General features: G+C 44.2%; 1 protein-coding gene across 4 annotated transcripts in view; it reads left to right on the plus strand.

Annotated features, from left to right (window-relative positions):
- The first annotated feature begins 4,117 nt into the window (after window positions 1–4,117).
- LOC121436452 (protein SFI1 homolog) overlaps window positions 4,118–17,064 on the plus strand; it is a 64,900-nt gene continuing 51,953 nt past the window's right edge. For all 4 annotated transcript variants that reach the window (XR_005972706.1, XM_041636373.1, XM_041636374.1 and 1 more), the window contains exons 1-4: window positions 4,118–4,213; window positions 10,564–10,685; window positions 11,152–11,322; window positions 13,179–13,250. Coding sequence is in view for 3 of the 4 variants with exons in the window: in XM_041636373.1 (XP_041492307.1) it covers window positions 10,663–10,685; window positions 11,152–11,322; window positions 13,179–13,250 (266 nt within the window). In the remaining variant the exon portion in view is untranslated. The remainder of the gene's footprint in view (window positions 4,214–10,563; window positions 10,686–11,151; window positions 11,323–13,178; window positions 13,251–17,064) is intronic.

Genomic DNA, 17,064 nt, shown 5'->3' on the forward strand with positions numbered 1-17,064 from the left:
CTGGCCTTACTCACAAAGCTCCACTTGCCTCTGCTTCCCAAGTGCTGGGACTAAAGGCCTACACTGCCACCACTGCCAGCCTCTCGTCATTCTTAAAGGTTCTGTTTTAGTGTGCAGGAAAGAAGACAATTGCAATTTAGAATTAAAGATAAAACTTTCCTAAGGAAGGGCACTTGTAAATTGCCTTCACCTCTATGAAGAAGCTAGACACTGGCTAAGCCTTGTTTCTTTGTTGCTATTTGGGACAGGGTTATTCTATTATGTAGTTCTAGTTGGCCTGGAACCAAGCTGGCCATGAACTCACAAAGGTCTACCTTCTCTGCCTCCTGAGTCCTGGAATTAAAGATATTCACCCCTAAGCCTAGTTACAACTTTATTTGTATACACGAGAAATACTTCACAAAGTGCTGGATAGCATGAAGGCTGTACTAGTTATTACTCTATGTGCTGCTTTGAATGAGAATGCCCCACAGGCTCATGCCCCCTTGGTGGAACTACATGGGAAGGATTAGGAGGTACTGCCTTCTCGGAGGGGGTGTGTCACTGGGGCCACGTGTAAGGTTTCAAAAGACCGGCACCTGGTGTGCCCTCTCTACCTCCTGCTAGCAGATGAAGATGTGAGCTCTCGGCTGCTATCCAGTCCAGTGCCATCCAGTCCAGTGCTACCCAGTCCAGTGCCGGCCTGCCTTCCTGCTTGCTGCCTTGCTCACCACATGATGACCTCCTAGCCCTCGAAATTGTAAACCAAATAAACCCTTCTGTCTATAAGTTGCCTTGGTTGTGGTGTTTTAACCTAAACTGGTGGGAATAAAGGTCCAGGCAGCAAGGTGTTCAGTGGAGGACCAGTGATGTGAAATAAAGAAGACAAAAGCAATAGCTGGAGCCAGGAGCTCTTGCATAAGATGATGACTTATGTGAAGCAAGTTTATTAAGAAACATAGCATAGGGCTGGAGAGATGGCTCAGTGGTTAAGAGCACAGGCTGCTCTTCTGGAGGTCCTGAGTTCAGTTCCCAGCCACCACATGGTGGCTCACAACCGTCTGTAATGAGATCTGGCGCCCTCTTCTGGAACACAGGCATATATGGAGGCAGAAGGTTGTATACATAATAAAAATAAATAAATAAATCTTTAGAAAAAAAAAAGAAACATAGCATCATAAATAGTATTTGTGGGGGTTGGGGAGAAATGACCATGGTCATCAGAGAGCTAAGTTACACATGTTGGCAAGAAAAACACTGGGTACCTCTGATACAGCTGTCTAGGGATCAATAACTATAGTCCAGGGAGAAGAGTTGAGTTTCCAGAAACAGTCAGAACCTTGCCTCTTAAGAGGCATCAGACAGGCCTTGCAAGTCTGCTCCTGGACAAGGATACAGAACTAAATCCTCTGTATCCTTTCATCAGGGCCTCTAAGAAAGCCTTGGGTAGTGGTCTCCCCATAGTGTTCACGCAGCAATAGAAAAGTAACATGCACTCGAGCTTCTCCCTGTAACTCACATCCAAATACTGTTTTTCCTTTCCTCACTCTGTCAAAGCCGAGGGTGATGAATGCACACAACGGGAACGAAGCATCAGCAAATCAGATCAAATCCAGACAGCATGCTTAGGGGCTGGAGAGATTGCTCAGCACTCACTGTGCTTGCAGATGACTCACGCTTGATTCCCAGCACCCATGCTGAGCAGCACATAACCACCTATGACTCCAGCTCCAGGGTATCCAGTGCCTTGAATTTCCAGGCTTCCTGCACACACTCGACCATTTCCCTACCGGACACATGCACACATATACATAATTAAAACCAGGCATTAAAAAAATGTACTTAGCCGGGCGGTGGTGGTGCACCCAATTCCAGCACTTGGGAGGCAGAGGCAGGTGGATCTCTGAGTTCGAGGCCAGCCTGGTCTACAAGAGTTAGTTCCAGGACAGGCCCCAAAGTTACAGAGAAACCATCTCCAAAAATCAACCAACCAACCAACCAACAAACAAACAAAACAACAACAACAACAAAAAAGAAAACATGTACTCATTTCTTATCCTGGATATATTTACAAAATTTATGTAAAGATACTTGTAAGGCTAGTTTATAGTAAATTAAAATATGGTTCCACTATTTTGACTGAATTAGTCTAATTACCTTAACAATACTTGAAGATGTAAATTCAGATGAGTTATCACCAAAAGGCTGGGATTCTATAAAATATAACTTTATTTTGTTGGCTTTTTTTTGTTTGTTTGTTTTTGTTTTCCAAGACAGGGTTTCTCTGTGCAACAGCTCTGGCTGTCCTGGAACTTGCTTTGTAGACCAAGCTGGCCTCAAACTCACAGAAATCCTCCTGCCTCAACCTCCAGAGTGCTGGGATTAAAGGTGTGCACTACCACTGCTCACCAGGCTTTTGTTTTTTTTTTAATGTGCATTAGTGTTTTGCCATGGTTGTAGGATCCCCTAGAACTGGAGTTAACAGACAGTTGTAAACTGCCATGTGGTTGCTGGGAATTGAACTTGGGTCTTCTGGAAGAGCAGTCAGTGCTCTTAATCACTGAGCCATTTCTACAGCCCTTTTGTTGACTCTATAGAACAAAGTCTTCCTTTGTAGCCTTGGCTCGCCTGGAATTCTCTAGGTAGACCAGACTAGCCTGGAATTTATGTTCACCTGTTGCCTCTCCAGTTTGGGATTAAAGGTATGTGCTGTCACACCTGGCCAGCTATTTCATTTTTGAGACAAGCTCTTTCCAAATTTCTGAAAGTAGTCTTAAAATTGGTAATTTTTCCTGCCTCAGCTTCCTGAGTAGCTAGGGAGTACATGCACTAGCAGGCCAGATTTACGCACTTCCTATTGCCTTTTATTTATGTACTTGTTTGTGTGCATGGGCATGGCTTGTGGCCAGAGGTCAAAGGAGTGAGTTCTCTCCCACCACAGAAGTCCAGGGGATTGAGCTCCGCTCCCGTGGCTTAGTGACAGGTGCCTTTACCTGCTGAGCCATTTTGAAAATTCAACCAATTGTATCTAAACATTATTTATTTGCTTGCTATTCATATAGAGTCTCACTCTAGCCCAAGCTATACTGGAACTCACTAAGTAGGTACGATTGTTTTGAAACTGCAGTGATTCTCCTGCCTCAGCCTCTCACAATGGTTGCCACCAATAAATTGTTTTATTTATTTTATTTATTTATTTATTATGTATACAATATTCTGTCTGTGTGCATGCCTGCAGGCCAGCAGAGGGCACCAGACCCCATTATAGATGGTTGTGAGCCACCATGTGGTTGCTGGGAATTGAACTCAGGCCCTTTGGAAGAGCAGGCAATGCTCTTAACCTCTGAGCCATCTCTCCAGCCCCCAATAAATTGTTTTAAAAACTTTGAATTACAAAGTCACCATTTGTAAGAAGGGGGCAGGAAGTATTACCTGAGTTTAAACTTTTTAAAAAATACTTATTGGGGGGCTGGAGAGATGGCTCAGTGGTTAAGAGCATTGCCTGCTCTTCCAAAGGTCCTGAATTCAATTCCCAGCAACCACATGGCGGCTCACAACCATCTGTAGAGAGGTCTGGCGCCCTCTTTTGGCCTTCAGGCATACAGACAGAATATTGTATACATAATAAATAAATATTAAAAAAACAAATAAAAAATATTTATTTTGTGTATGAGTGTTTCCCCTGCATATGGGTCAAAAGAGAGACCGACTTGGAATAACCCATCATGTGGACGCTGGATGAGCAAAAAGTGCTCTTAACTTCTGAGTCGTGTCTCCCGCCCCTTGGCTCTAATCGTCACACACCCAACCAATTGTTATGTTTTCCTTGTTTTTAATATGAAATCTCCTAGTCTTTTCTCAAAGTTATGTCTTTAAAGATACAGCACTAATTGGCCGATCTGATGCGGAGATTACCGACGTGCGCGCCACCATGCCCATGTCTGACACCGGTCCGTCCCATGCCAATTCATGCAGGAAGCGTTACTGGAGACCCGCAGCCAAGAACCGTCCGTACTTCCGGCCAAGAGACCAATCGGAAGTCGAGCTCACAGAGAAGCCAGAAGCTTCAGTTCCCGGGGAAGCTGCGCGCACTAAAGACGACAGAGCAGCTTCCGGCGCGGGCCGCGTTGCCGTGGAGACGGGGGCGGGGCGCCAGCGCAAGGCGCGAAACCCTGGGCCTCTGGCCTTCGCCTCTACATCTTCCCGGCGCCCGCTGAGGAGTCGGCTCCCTCAGGTACGAGGCTAGGCCTTACGCCCCGAGTCCTCGAATGGCTCGTCCCCCTGCTTTAAAGGCGGTAGAGCGCGGGTACCTAGGAGCTGGGCCCTGTGACCGCTCTTTCTCCTGTACAAATGCTGCCTACCCACAAGGCTTCGGTCCGTGCGTGGAAGTGCGAACGGAGCGTGCGTGAGGTTGTTCGGAGTCCGCTCAGCTCGCGCTGCCTTTGCAGGGCCTCTGCATCCTCCTCCTCCCCCTGCTGGAGAGCGCCTCAGGGTGACTCTCCCGCCCTCACGAAGCTTATTAGCAAGGACAGATCCAGATTCGATTCAGGGGTGTGCCTGGGCGAGGGGCTCGTTGTGTACACTGATCTCAAGTGACCGAGCCGTTTGTACCGCAGGTCCTCATTTGGTGTAGTTTCTGAAAGTGTAGAGGCCGGAACACCAGTGGCGGCTCTACCACCTGTTAGCCAATGACCTTGAGCACCCACCTGATTAAGGACAATAAGCACCTGCTGAGATGACGGTGTTAAAGTGGGTCGTGCGTGGAAAGTGCTTAGGAGAAAGCGTGTCACCTTAATTGTGGTCCGTGTCCCTTAGATGGTGTGGTAATTACCAAGTGTTGAGCAAGTAGGATTTTAGGGAAGGCTTCCTGGAAGCAGTATTTGAAACTCACTCAGGTGCTTGATATATAAATGTCCTCTTTTTTTTTTTTATAGGATCTTTTATTATTTTTTTAAATTGTACAATACTGTAGCTAAGTATATGTGTATCTCACACTATCATGGTTTTTAAAACTTTAAAATATTAGCCGGGCGATGGTGGCGCACGCCTTTAATCCCAGCACTCGGGAAGCAGAGGCAGGTGGATCTCTGTGAGTTCGAGGCCACTCTGGTCTACAGAGCAAGTTCCAGGACAGCCAGAGATACACAGAAAAGCCCTGTCTCAAAACAAACAAACAAACGAACACCCCACAAAAACTATATGTGAAATTGGTCAACAGTGGGAAATAGTTAAGAAACCTTGCCCTGAGGCAGCTACCAGTTTGCTTTCTTACTATAAAGTTTTGCCTTTCTGGACATTTCATTGAAGTGAAACCATTTAAATGGGATATGGTTGCACATGCCTTTAGTTGAGGTACTCTGGACGTAAAAGCAGGCACTTCTCTGTCAGTTTGAGGACAGCCTGGACTACATAGTGAGTTCCAGGACATTCAGAGAGACATAGAGAGACCCTATTTCAAAACACACACACAAACACACACCCCCAAAGTGAAATCATAATATATGGACTCCTGCGACTGACTTATTTTATTTTGTATAATGTAGCCCTGGCTGTCCTAGAATCACAGAGTGGTCTTAAGTTCAGAGACCTACCTACCTCTGCCTCCCACGTGCTAATTATGAGGATGTGTGCCACCATGCTCGACCCTAAGCATTCTTGTATAAGCTTGTATATAGACATAGTTTCAGTTTTCTTTGGTATATGGGTAGTAATGGAATTTCTGGATTAGTTTGTCCTTTATTATCATCTCAGGAGATCAGTCTTCATGTGCATCTGAGAGCTAATGTCTAGCAATCATGTTTTATCTTGGGCTGTCTTTGTAATTAACATCATGTATATTACAACTTAGAAACAAATTTATGTATTTAGGCTTTTTTTTTTAAAGATTTGTTTTACATACAATGTTCTGCCTGTAGGTATGCCTGTGAAGAGGGCACCAGATCTCATGATAGATAGTTGTGAGCCACCATATGGTTGTTGAGAATTGAACTCAGGACCTCTAGAAGAGCATCCAGTGCTCTTAACCTCTGAGCCATCCCTTCAGTGCCTTATTTTGGTTTTTTTGAGATGGGGGTGTGTAGTATTAAGGGGCGGCGGGGCTGCGTTCCCAGCACCCCGGCCGCCTGCCTGGCTAGCTTATGCCCGAAATAACAACACACAAACTGTATTCACTTAAACACTGCTTGGCCCATTCTCTTCTAGGCTAATTCTCACATATTAATTTAGTCCATTTCTAATCATCTGTGTATGGCACCCCAAGGTGCGCTTACCAGGAAGATTCTAGCCTATGTCCATCCTGGGTTGGAGCTTCATCCTGGGAGCGGGGCATGGCATCTCTCTCAGGCGTCTGCTCCCGAGAGGAGAGCTGTCGAGTCTGAGCTCACTTTCTCTTCCTCCCAGCGTCCTGTTCTGTTTACTCCTCCCACCTATCCTCTAACCAATAAAATGGGCCAAGGCAGTTCCTTTATTAGCCAATGACCTTCCTCCATCAGGGTTTTCTCAGTGTAGCCTTGACTGTCCTGGAACTTGTTTTATAGACCAGCCTAGCCTGGAGCTCACAGAACTATACCTGTCCCTGACTCCTGAGTCCTGGGAATAAAGGTGTGTGCCACCACCGCCCAGCCCAGTCCCAGAGATTTATTTTATTTATTTATTTGTTTGTTTTGAGACAGGGTCTTGCTACATGTTGGCTTCAAACTTGCAATGATTTGGGGCTCAGCACTTAAGAACACTTGTTCTTATTTTTTATTCATTTACTTGTTTATTTATTTATTATGTGTACAGTATTCTGCCTGCATGACAGAAGAGGGCACCAGATCTCATTACAGATCTCCAGTTCCAGGGAATCTGACACCCTCTTGTGACCCCCAAGGAAACTAGGGATTCATTTGGTACATGGACATACATGCACACACAGCCTTCATATTCACAGAATAAATAAATGTGATTATTTCTGGGTTGGGGGTATAGACTGGTTTATCTCTGTGCAGCCCTAACTGTCCTGGAACTCACTCTGTAGACCAGGTTGGCCTCAAACTCACAGAGATCCACCTGCCTCTGCCTCTGCCTCCCAAGTGCTGGTAAGGCGTGCGCCACCACTGCCTGGTTATAAATAAAAGTTTAAAAAAGAGGAAAGCTTGCAGAGCTCCTCCTTTCTCTGGATTACAGCTGTGTGGCACCCTGCTCAGTTTATTCCCTGCTGCTGATTGAACCTAGAGCTTTTTTTAAAATATTTATTTATTTATTTATTATGTATACAATATTCTGTCTGTGTGTATGCCTGCAGGCCAAAAGAGGGCACCAGACCCCATTACAGATGGTTGTGAGCACCATGTGGTTGCTGGGAATTGAACTCAGGACCTTTGGAAGGACAGGCAGTGCTCTTAACCTCTGAGCCATCTCTCCAGCCCCCCTAGAGCTCTTTTCATGGCAGGAAAGCCCTAAAAAACCATCTCCAGACCTAACATCACTAAAAAGTTTACCTGACACAGATATGATCTTTTACAGTTCATTTATTACTCATTTTCCTTGAACTGTGTGGTCTTTTTCTTTTTTAAAATTTATTTATTTATTGTGTATACAACATTCTGCCTCCATGTATGCCCACACGCCAGAAGAGGGCGCCAGATCTCATTACAGATGGTTGTGAGCCACCATGTGGTTGTTGAGAATTGAACTCACTACCTCTGGAAGAGCAGCTAGTGCTCTTAACCATTGAGCCGTCTCTCCAGCCCCCAGAACTGTGGTCTTAATTATGATGATGATTTTACCTTTTTAGAGTATCATTATAAGTACATCACAGTTGTTCAGTAGATGTCACATTCACTCTGCTTGCCTCCACTGTGTATTGTCTTACCTCTTATTGCTTATATTTGTTTCCTACAGTTTTGTAACTAGCTGCCACCAAGTTGGTCATTTCAAACAATGCCACTCTTGTTCCCTCACAGCTCTGGAGACCAGAAATATGAAGTTAAGGAGGCATCCTCTGTCAGAAGGTTTAGGGAAGATCTCTTCTATACTTTCTCTTAGAGTTTGAAATTGCCAGAAATCCTTTGTGTTCCCTAGCCTCCAGTCACAAATAAACAAACAAGCAAATAAATAAATGTAATTTTTAAAAATAAAAAAATTTAAACTGCATAAAGATTCTTATAGTAACATTGACAACCAAAAAATTAATCTGGGAAGACTAAGACTCTTGACTGCTAATGATCTAGTTGTGAAGGAAAATTGAAGACACTGGAAGAATGAGCCTGTTATAGCTTGCTTTTTTTAAAAAAAATATTTATTTATTTATTTATTTATTTATTATGTATACAATAGTCTGTCTGTGTGTATGCCTGTGGGCCAGAAGAGGGCACTAGAGCCCATTACAGATGGTTGTGAGCCACCATGTGGTTGCTGGGAATTGAACTCAGGACCTTAGGAAAAGCCAGCAATGCTCTTAACCTCTGAGCCATCTCTCCAGCCCCCCCCCCCCACACACTTTTTAAGTTTAAAGTATATTATAGCCAGGTGTGATGACACATGCCATTAATCCCAGCATTCAGGAGACAGAGGGAGGTTTGAGGGTAGCTAGGCTTACATAGTGAGACCCTGTTTCAGAAAATAAAACAACAATAAAAACTTTTCTGTCAAAAAAGCAATTTAGAAAACATTACACCAAAATCAACCAGATCCAAGACAGTCCATTGCTAACCATCTAGAGTAGCTGCTTGGGAAGGAAGCTGTGGAGCTTCAGTTGGCTTTGTGCTTTCATTGTCAGACATACATTTATGTACCTCACCACCACAAAAACTAGTTACAAACGCTTGAGGTGGTGGACCTTTTTCATTGTTAGTGTCTGTGTCTCTCTCTGTGTGTGTATTTGTGTGGGCATCCTATAAGCTTGAAGATTAGAGGACATCTTTCTTTATCCTTTAAAAGATTTATTTTTTATTTTCTATGAGTAGGAACATTTTGCCTGCATGTGTGATTGTGCACTCTGTTCCCGGTGCTCTCCGGAGACTGACTAGGAGGACATCAACTCCCCTGAAAACTGCAATTACAGATGTTTGTTACCTACCGTGTGGGAACCAGATCCAGGTTCTCTGCAAAAATACCAAGTATAGAGGACAACTTCCTTTTTTTATTTTTATTTTTCTTTTCATGATAGGGTTTCTCTGTGTAGCCTTGTCTATTCTGGAACTCCCTCTGTAGACCTGGCTGGCCTCGAACTCAGAGATCCACCTGCTTCTGCCTCGTGAGTGCTGGTATTTAAGGTGTGCACCACCACCCAGTGAGGACAACTTTCAAGAGCCATTTTTCTTCTTCCACCCTCTGTGAATCAACTCAGGGTTCAGGTTAGCAGCAAGTTCCCTTGCTGAGCTATCTTATCTCACTGGCCCAGAGTAACTGTTTTTTTTTTTTTTTTTTTTTTTGAGACAGGGTTTTCCTGTGTAGCCTTGACTGTCTTGGACTGACCTTAAACTCACAGAGATCTGGTTGCTGGAATTTCTTTTTTGTTTTTGTTTTTCAAGACAGGGTTTCTCTGTAGCTTTGGTGCCTGTCCCAGAACTAGCTCTTGTAGACCAGGCTGGCCTCGAACTCCCAGAGATTCACCTGCCTCTACCTCCCGAGTGCTGGGATTAAAGGCATGCGCCACCACCGCCCGGCTGGTTGCTGGAATTTAAAGGTGTTCACCACTGTTCTTGGCAGAGACATAACTTTTTCTTTCTTTTTTTTAAGGCAATGCTTCTATGTATAGCCTTGGCTATCCTGGGACTTGCACTGTAGACCAGGCTGGCCTCGAACTCACAGAGATCCTCCTGGGTCTGTCTCCTGAGTGCTGGGATTAAGATGTGCACCACCACTGCACAACTATGGGGTATTTCATGATTAGGTAGTGATTAGGGAGTCCTAGCCCATTGTGAGTGGGGTCATCCCTAGACTGGTAGTCCTAGATTCTATAAGAAAGCCCATGATGTTGTCGGGCAATGATGGCAGCACATGCCTTTAATTCCACCACTGGGGAGGGGGCAGAGGCAAGCGGATCTCTGTGAGTTCAAGGCCAGCCTGGTCTACAGAGTGAGTTCCAGGACAGCCAGAGCTGTCTTAAAAAACCAAAAAGAAAAAGAGTCATGATGAATAAGCCAGTAACCCATACCCTTCCATGACCTCTAGATCAGCTCCTGTTTCCAGGTTCCTGCCCTGTTTGAGTTTCTGTTCTGACTTTCTTCCTCAAGCTGCTTTGGTCATGGTGCTTCACCACAGCACTAGCAACCCTAACTAGGCCCGTAAGAGACTTTCCATGCCTGGTATTGAATTAAGAAGTAGAGGGCATAGCCGGGCGGTGGTGGCACACACCTTTAATCCCAGCACTCGGGAGGCAGAGGCAGGTGGATCTCTGTGAGTTCGAGGCCAGCCTGGTCTACAAGAGCTAGTTCCAGCACAGGCTCCAAAACCACAGAGAAACCCTGTCTCGAAACCCCCCCCCCCCCAAAAAAAAGAAGTAGAGGGCAGAGACCTCAGAGTTGGCAGACAGCTATTTACAAGTGTGACCCCCGGGAGTGTGCAAACAATTCACTCCCTTCTTTCCCTTTCCTGCAGTTATAAGAGGAAGACAAAGGCTTTGGTTCATCAGTAATCCATTCACAAAAGAACATATCAACCGCTGGTTGAATTTCCATCAAAAGGGTTCAGCAGAGAATGGAGAAGAAGATTGACTCCAGGTACATGATAGGGCAAAAATGACAGTCGAAGTTATGATTCAATTGCTGGGTCATGGGCATGTGCCAACACACCTGGGTAATGTTGGAAATACAATGTTTGGTTATAAAGTATGATGTTTCAGTAGGGGGGTGGTGCTTTGTGTGTGGGCATAGTCAGCATCCGTCTCCATGAGCTTAACAACAAAGCTTTGGTGAGTGTTAATGTATTGTTTTTTTTTTTTTTTTTTTTTTTTTTTTAATATTTTTTACAGTTTATTTAACTTTATTTTATGTGCATTGGTGTGAAGGTGTCAGATCCCCTGCAACTGGATCTTCAGACAGTTGTGAGCTGCCATGTGGGTGCTGGGAATTGAACCCGGGTCCTCTGGAAGAGCAGTCAGTGCTCTTAACCACTGAGCCATCTCTCCAGCCCCAGTGTTAATGTATTGTATGAAGAGATTTTTTTTTCTCTCTGTTCAAATTTAAGGTCTTTTAGGGGTGGTGTGGTTAAGAATCCTTGTTCTCCGAAGGCACTGCCCCTCAAAAAGTCTGCTGCCCTCTCTGCGATCCAGAGGGAGTTACCTAGAAGCTGTCATCCTCTATATTCTCATGCCTCACAAAATTGGGTTCAACACCGATTAAGAGAACTGCGCAGCAGGTGAGACTTTTTTTTTCCCTTCTTCCCCAAATTGAAGGTATAATTCTTATTTTTCCTTTCCCAGTTGGTTGGAGAACTCTTCAGAGTGGAATAGTCTGATAAAAAGAATATTTAGGGCCACCTTTGATGGTGCTTGACTTTAATCCAAGTGGTTAGGAAGCAGAGGCAGACAGACGTCTGTGAGTCTGAGAGAAGCCTGTTCTGTTCTACACAGAGAGCTCTAGGCCAACCAGGGTCACTTTGTCTTAAAAAAAAAAAAAAAAGAATATTTAGGAAACTGCAGATACAGTCTACATCATCAAGTTTTATCTATGGTCTCCAGTTGTGACTTATACAATTGGCTGAGTCCTGAAGAATCGTGTAAGACTTAGCCAGACAAAAGGTAGGAAGAAGAGGGTTTCAGGCTGAGCCCAGAGATTGACAAGAATGAGTGCATGCGAGTGTGCAAGTGAGCGTGCGAGCAGCAGGCCGTGCCTTCAGCACAGTCACAAGGGGATGGCAGACATCCTCCGCTGATGACTGTCAGTGGCACAGCGTTGCACAGGGGTTTGCGTAGAGAGCTCTGAGTGATCACTGCTCCTCTCACAGTGTTCGGGAAAGGCTAGGTACATGGATCTTTGCCAGGGGTTTTAAACAGGAAGAAAAATGAGAAAAGAGTTATTCCCCACAAATCTGATGTCTCCGCCTCTTCATTGACAAAATACTTTGTATTGAAAGGTGTTTTGTGTCGTCTTGTTTAAAGTGAATCAGGAGTGGTGACACAGGCCTGTGGTCCTAGCCATGTGGCAGATAAAGCAAGAATATGGCAGGTCAAAGCTATTCTGGGTGACAAGTGACATCTGTCAAAAAAAAAAAAAAACAACCCAAAAACTGTCCTTCTAACTTTTCTAAAATAATGACAAAGGAAAATAGGGCATGTGCTCCAGTGTGAGTCTTCTTTTTGTCCGCAGGATAAAATGAAACAATTCTGTGGGATTCTAAAAAGATAATGTTTATATGCCCTTGTGTTGAGTTCTGCTATTGCTGGGTCTAAGCTCCCATAGTCGGGCACAGAAAAATTCCTGCAGCTAATCTTGGTGCCTGTTAAACTGTGTAGGACTCAACTCTCTGCAATCTTTGAGACTTACACTCTCTGAGTGTTGTTACAGCAATGCCTGTTTTTAAAGTGTTTGGGTTTGCAAGTTAGTGGTAGAGTGCCTGCTTAAAACTGCGAGAGGCCTTGGGTACCATTCACACACACAAAGGGTGGGGAGGAGATGACTCCGGTGGAGAAACTGATGCACAAACACACACACAGCGTTGTCTGGGAAGATGACTGCACTGTAGAAATTGATAAAGGCCAAACTTTCTTTATTCATACATTTTCTTTACTGGACTTGTAAAATAAAAAAAAACCATGAACTTGAGTGGTAAAGTGCAGCATGCTTTTAATCTTAGCACGTAGGAGGCAGAGAAATGTGGGTTTCTGTGAATTCCAGGTGAGCCGGAGCAAAACCCTGAAGTCAAAAGGAAAGTGTTTAAAAACAATCTTCTTGATAGTAGGTTTTTGTTTTGTTTTTCAAGACAAGGTTTCTCTGTGTAACCTTGGCTGTTCTACAACCTTGTAGACCAGGCTGGCCTCAAACTCAGATCCGCCTCTACCTCCCCAGTGCTGGGATCAAAGGAACGCACCACCAACACCCAGGTTAATTTTAGTTTACAAACATTTCTGTTTGATGTAAGATTAGCTATGATATCATCTTTTGATGCAGACTGTGGTCCTTCTCCTTGACACCTTAAAGATTCCATCTCCTTTCCAGAAAACTCCTGTTAGTTAGGTTGAGTGTTCAGATGGGTGTGTCTTTCTTTTCTTTCAGGTGTGTGGCCAGAAAGTTCTTGTATTTGTGGATTCGAATGACTTTTGGAAGAGTAACTCCCTCCAGAGCCAGGTATTGTTAGCTCAGGAAAGTGAACTGCTGTTGGGCTTCTTCTGTTTCTGTTATTTTATTTAAAAAATTTTTGGCCGGGTGGTGGTGGTACATGGCTTTAATCCCAGTACTCAGGAGGCAGAGGCAGGTGGCTCTCTGTGAGTTCGAGACCAGCCTGGTCTACAGAGTGAGTTTCAGGACAGGCTCCAAAGCTACAGACAAGCCCTGTCTTGAACCTCTCCCCCTCCCCCACACACACACAAAAAACAAAAACAAAAACAAAACCCAAAAAACAAAAATTTTCAATGAAAATATAATTATATCTCTTCTCCCCTTACCTCATCAACATTATCATCATCCTCCCCCCCTCTTTCTCTTTCTCTCTGTTAAATTTTTTTTTTTTTTTTTTTTTTTTTTTTTTGGTTTTTCGAGACAGGGTTTCTCTGTGGCTTTGGAGCCTGTCCTGGAACTAGCTCTGTAGACCAGGCTGGTCTCGAACTCACAGAGATCCGCCTACCTCTGCCTCCCGAGTGCTGGGATTAAAGGCGTGCGCCACCATCGCCCGGCCTCTCTGTATAATTTTATTTATTTATTTATTTTTGTTTTTTTGAGACAGGGTTTTTGTGTGTCCTGGAATTCGCTTTGTAGACTAGCCTGGCCCCAAAGAGATTCCCTTGCCTCTGCCTCCCAAATACTAGGATTAAAGGCGTGCGCCGCCGCCACCACCACCTGGCTAATCTATATTTTTTTTTAACGATAGAGTCAGCTGGGTAGCGGTGGCAGATGCCTTTTAATCCTTGGGAGGCAGAGGCAGGCAGAGCTCTGTGAGTTCGAGGCCAGCCTGGTCTACAAGAGCTAGTTCCAGGACAGGCTCCAAAGCTACAGAGAAACCCTGTCTCGAAAAACCAAAAATAAAATATAGGGTTTCACTTTGTATTTCCAGCTGGCATAGAACTCACTGTGTAGGCTAGGCCGGCCCCCAGCTCAGCAAATACAGGTGTGTACCACTATACCCACCACTTCATTATTATTTTTGTTTGTTTTTGTTTTTAAAACAGGATTAAGGGCTGGAGAGATGGCTCAGAGGTTAAGAGCATTGTCTGCTCTTCCAAAGGTCCTGAGTTCAATTCCCAGCAACCACATGGTGGCTCACAACCATCTGTAATGGGGTCTGGTGCCCTCTTCTGGCCTGCAGGCATATACACTGACATAATTAATATAAATAAATATTTAAAAAAAAATAAAACAGGATTAAAGGATTAAAGGCCTGGATCACTAATGCTAGCAAGCAGGCTTCTAAGGGAATAATAAAATAAAATATAAGATAAAACAAATATGTCAGAATTGGATAAAACAGATAAACAGAAGGAAATAGCCCAAGAGAAGGCACAAGAAAGAGACTCAGTCATTCACACACTCAGGAATCCCATAAAAACACTAAATTGGAAGCCATAATATATATATCCAAAGGACCTGTAGGGTAAAAAGAAGGGAAAAATATGTAAATAAGATAGGATTAATAAAAAATAAGGTTGCCGGGCGGTGGTGGTGCACGCCTTTAATCCCAGCACTCGGGAGGCAGAGGCAGGTGGATCTCTGTGAGTTCGAGACCAGCCTGGTCTACAAGAGCTAGTTCCAGGACAGGAACCAAAAAGCTACAGAGAAACCCTGTCTTGAAAAACAAAAACAAAACAAAAAAATAAGGTGGATATGGTTGTAGAGGACCAACAGCCCTTGTGCATACAGATAAGCCCTGGAGAAGCCAGGAAAGGTTAAACATAATGGAAGAAAATTTTACCTGTTCTACTAAAATTCTGGGGGAAAATGTAGTTTAAAACCTGGTGATCCTTTGCTATCTGTAGGGCCAGGCTTTACCTGTATCCCCATTTTAGATAGGGATTCTAGTGCTGTGAAGAGACACCATGACCACGGCAATTCTTTTTTTTTTTTTTTTTTTTTTTGATTTTTCGAGACAGGGTTTCTCCGTAGGTTTGGTTCCTGTCCTGGAACTAGCTCTTGTAGACCAGGCTGGTTTCGAACTCACAGAGATCCGCCTGCCTCGGCCTCCCGAGTGCTGGGATTAAAGGCGTGCGCCACCACTGCCCGGCGGCAATTCTTATAAAAGAAAACATTTAACTGTGGCTAGCTTTCAGAGGGTCGTCCATTATCATCATGGCGGGATATGCTGGAGTGCAGACAGACATAGTGCTGCAGAAGGAGCTGAGAGTTCTACATCTTGATCCACAGACAACAGAAGGAGCCTGTCTTCCCCTGGCCAGGCTTGAACTTAAAAGACCTCAAAGCTCGCCTCCACAGTGACACACATCTTCAACAAGGCCACACCTCCGAATAGTGCCACTCCCAATGGGCCCACACACATGAGTCTTTGGGGGCCATACCTCCAGAATTTGTTTCAGTTATCCTTGACCCTTTCCGCTAAATCTTGAGCATTGTTTCTAGGCCATAAACCCATCCTTATGAGTGATTTCACTTGTGCTTAACAACAGCCTAAGTGACTTCTGTATTGTTTTAGGACCAGGGGAATCCCAACATCCACATTCTGTTTACCTCCATCATTGTCCGTAGATCCTAAATCTTGGGCACTATCTTAGAGTCAGCAGTACCCATCTTTGTGAAAGAAGCCAGGTGTTCTTTATAAAGAATTTCAATATAAACATGTCTTAAGCTTTGCTATACTCCCAGGACTGAATTAATTGTTATCGAAAACCTTCCAGAATTGTACTGTGCTCAAATATGGCTAAAACAAAAGACCTGACATCAGACTCCCAAAGTCTGAACCGAGTTTCATACTTGTCTCTGTGGCTCTTAAAATCTGTATGGACCTCCTCCCCATCCCTGCCCCACATATGATGGCATATACCTTTAGTCCCAACACTCCTGAGGCAGAGATAGAGGCAGGCCAATCTCTGTGTGTTCAAGGCCAGCCTGGCCTTCAAAGCAAATTCCAAGTCAGCCAGAACCGTTATACAGAGAAACCCTGTTTAGAAAAAACAAAGACGGCCGGGCGGTGGTGGCGCACGCCTTTAATCCCAGCACTTGGGAGGCAGAGGCAGGCGGATCTCTGTGAGTTCGAAACCAGCCTGGTCTACAAGAGCTAGTTCCAGGACAGGCTCCAAAACCACAGAGAAACCCTGTCTCGAAAAACCAAAAAAAAAAAAAAAAAAAAAAGAAAAAAAAAAAAAGAAAAAACAAAGACAATCAAAAGTTAATAATAAATTTAGAAAAAAAGAAAAAGCTCTGAAATAACATTGAGAGACAAGGAACCCCAAAGGTGCTGTTGTGCTCCTTAAACCAGTTTTTAAAAGGAACAGTGAGTGTTAGGAGGAGGAAAAATATCAATAACCTGCAGAATTATGAAAAAAAAAAACCCAACAACTTAAAATGTAATTGACAAGCCCAGCTTTTATGACTTACTTTGACAGCATTTTTAGCATAACATTGACTCACTTTTGTTATCTTTTTTCTGACAGGGTCTCCCTGTGTAGCCCTGGCTGGCTTGTGTAGACCAGGCTAGCCTCAACTTTACCGAGATCCTGCCTTTGCCTCCCAGTGCTGGGATTAAAAGTACTTAAAACTGCTGGGCCATGGTGGCGCAAGTCTTTAATCCCAGCACTTGGGAGCAGAGGCAGGTGAATTCCTGTGATTTCGAGGCCAGCCTGGTCTATAAGAGCTAGTTCCAGGACAGCTAGGATTGTTAACCCTGTCTCAATACCGCCCCCCCCCCAAGAAAAGTACCACCATAGCTGGCCTTTTTGTTGTTGTTGTTGTTGCTGTTGTTTTTGGAGACAGGATTTCTCTGTATAGCCCTGTTTTT

Source organism: Microtus oregoni, unplaced genomic scaffold (genome assembly GCF_018167655.1).
Source record: "Microtus oregoni isolate MIOR12 unplaced genomic scaffold, Mior012 000049F_ref0000343, whole genome shotgun sequence".
In the NCBI taxonomy this organism is placed as follows: domain Eukaryota; kingdom Metazoa; phylum Chordata; class Mammalia; order Rodentia; family Cricetidae; genus Microtus; species Microtus oregoni.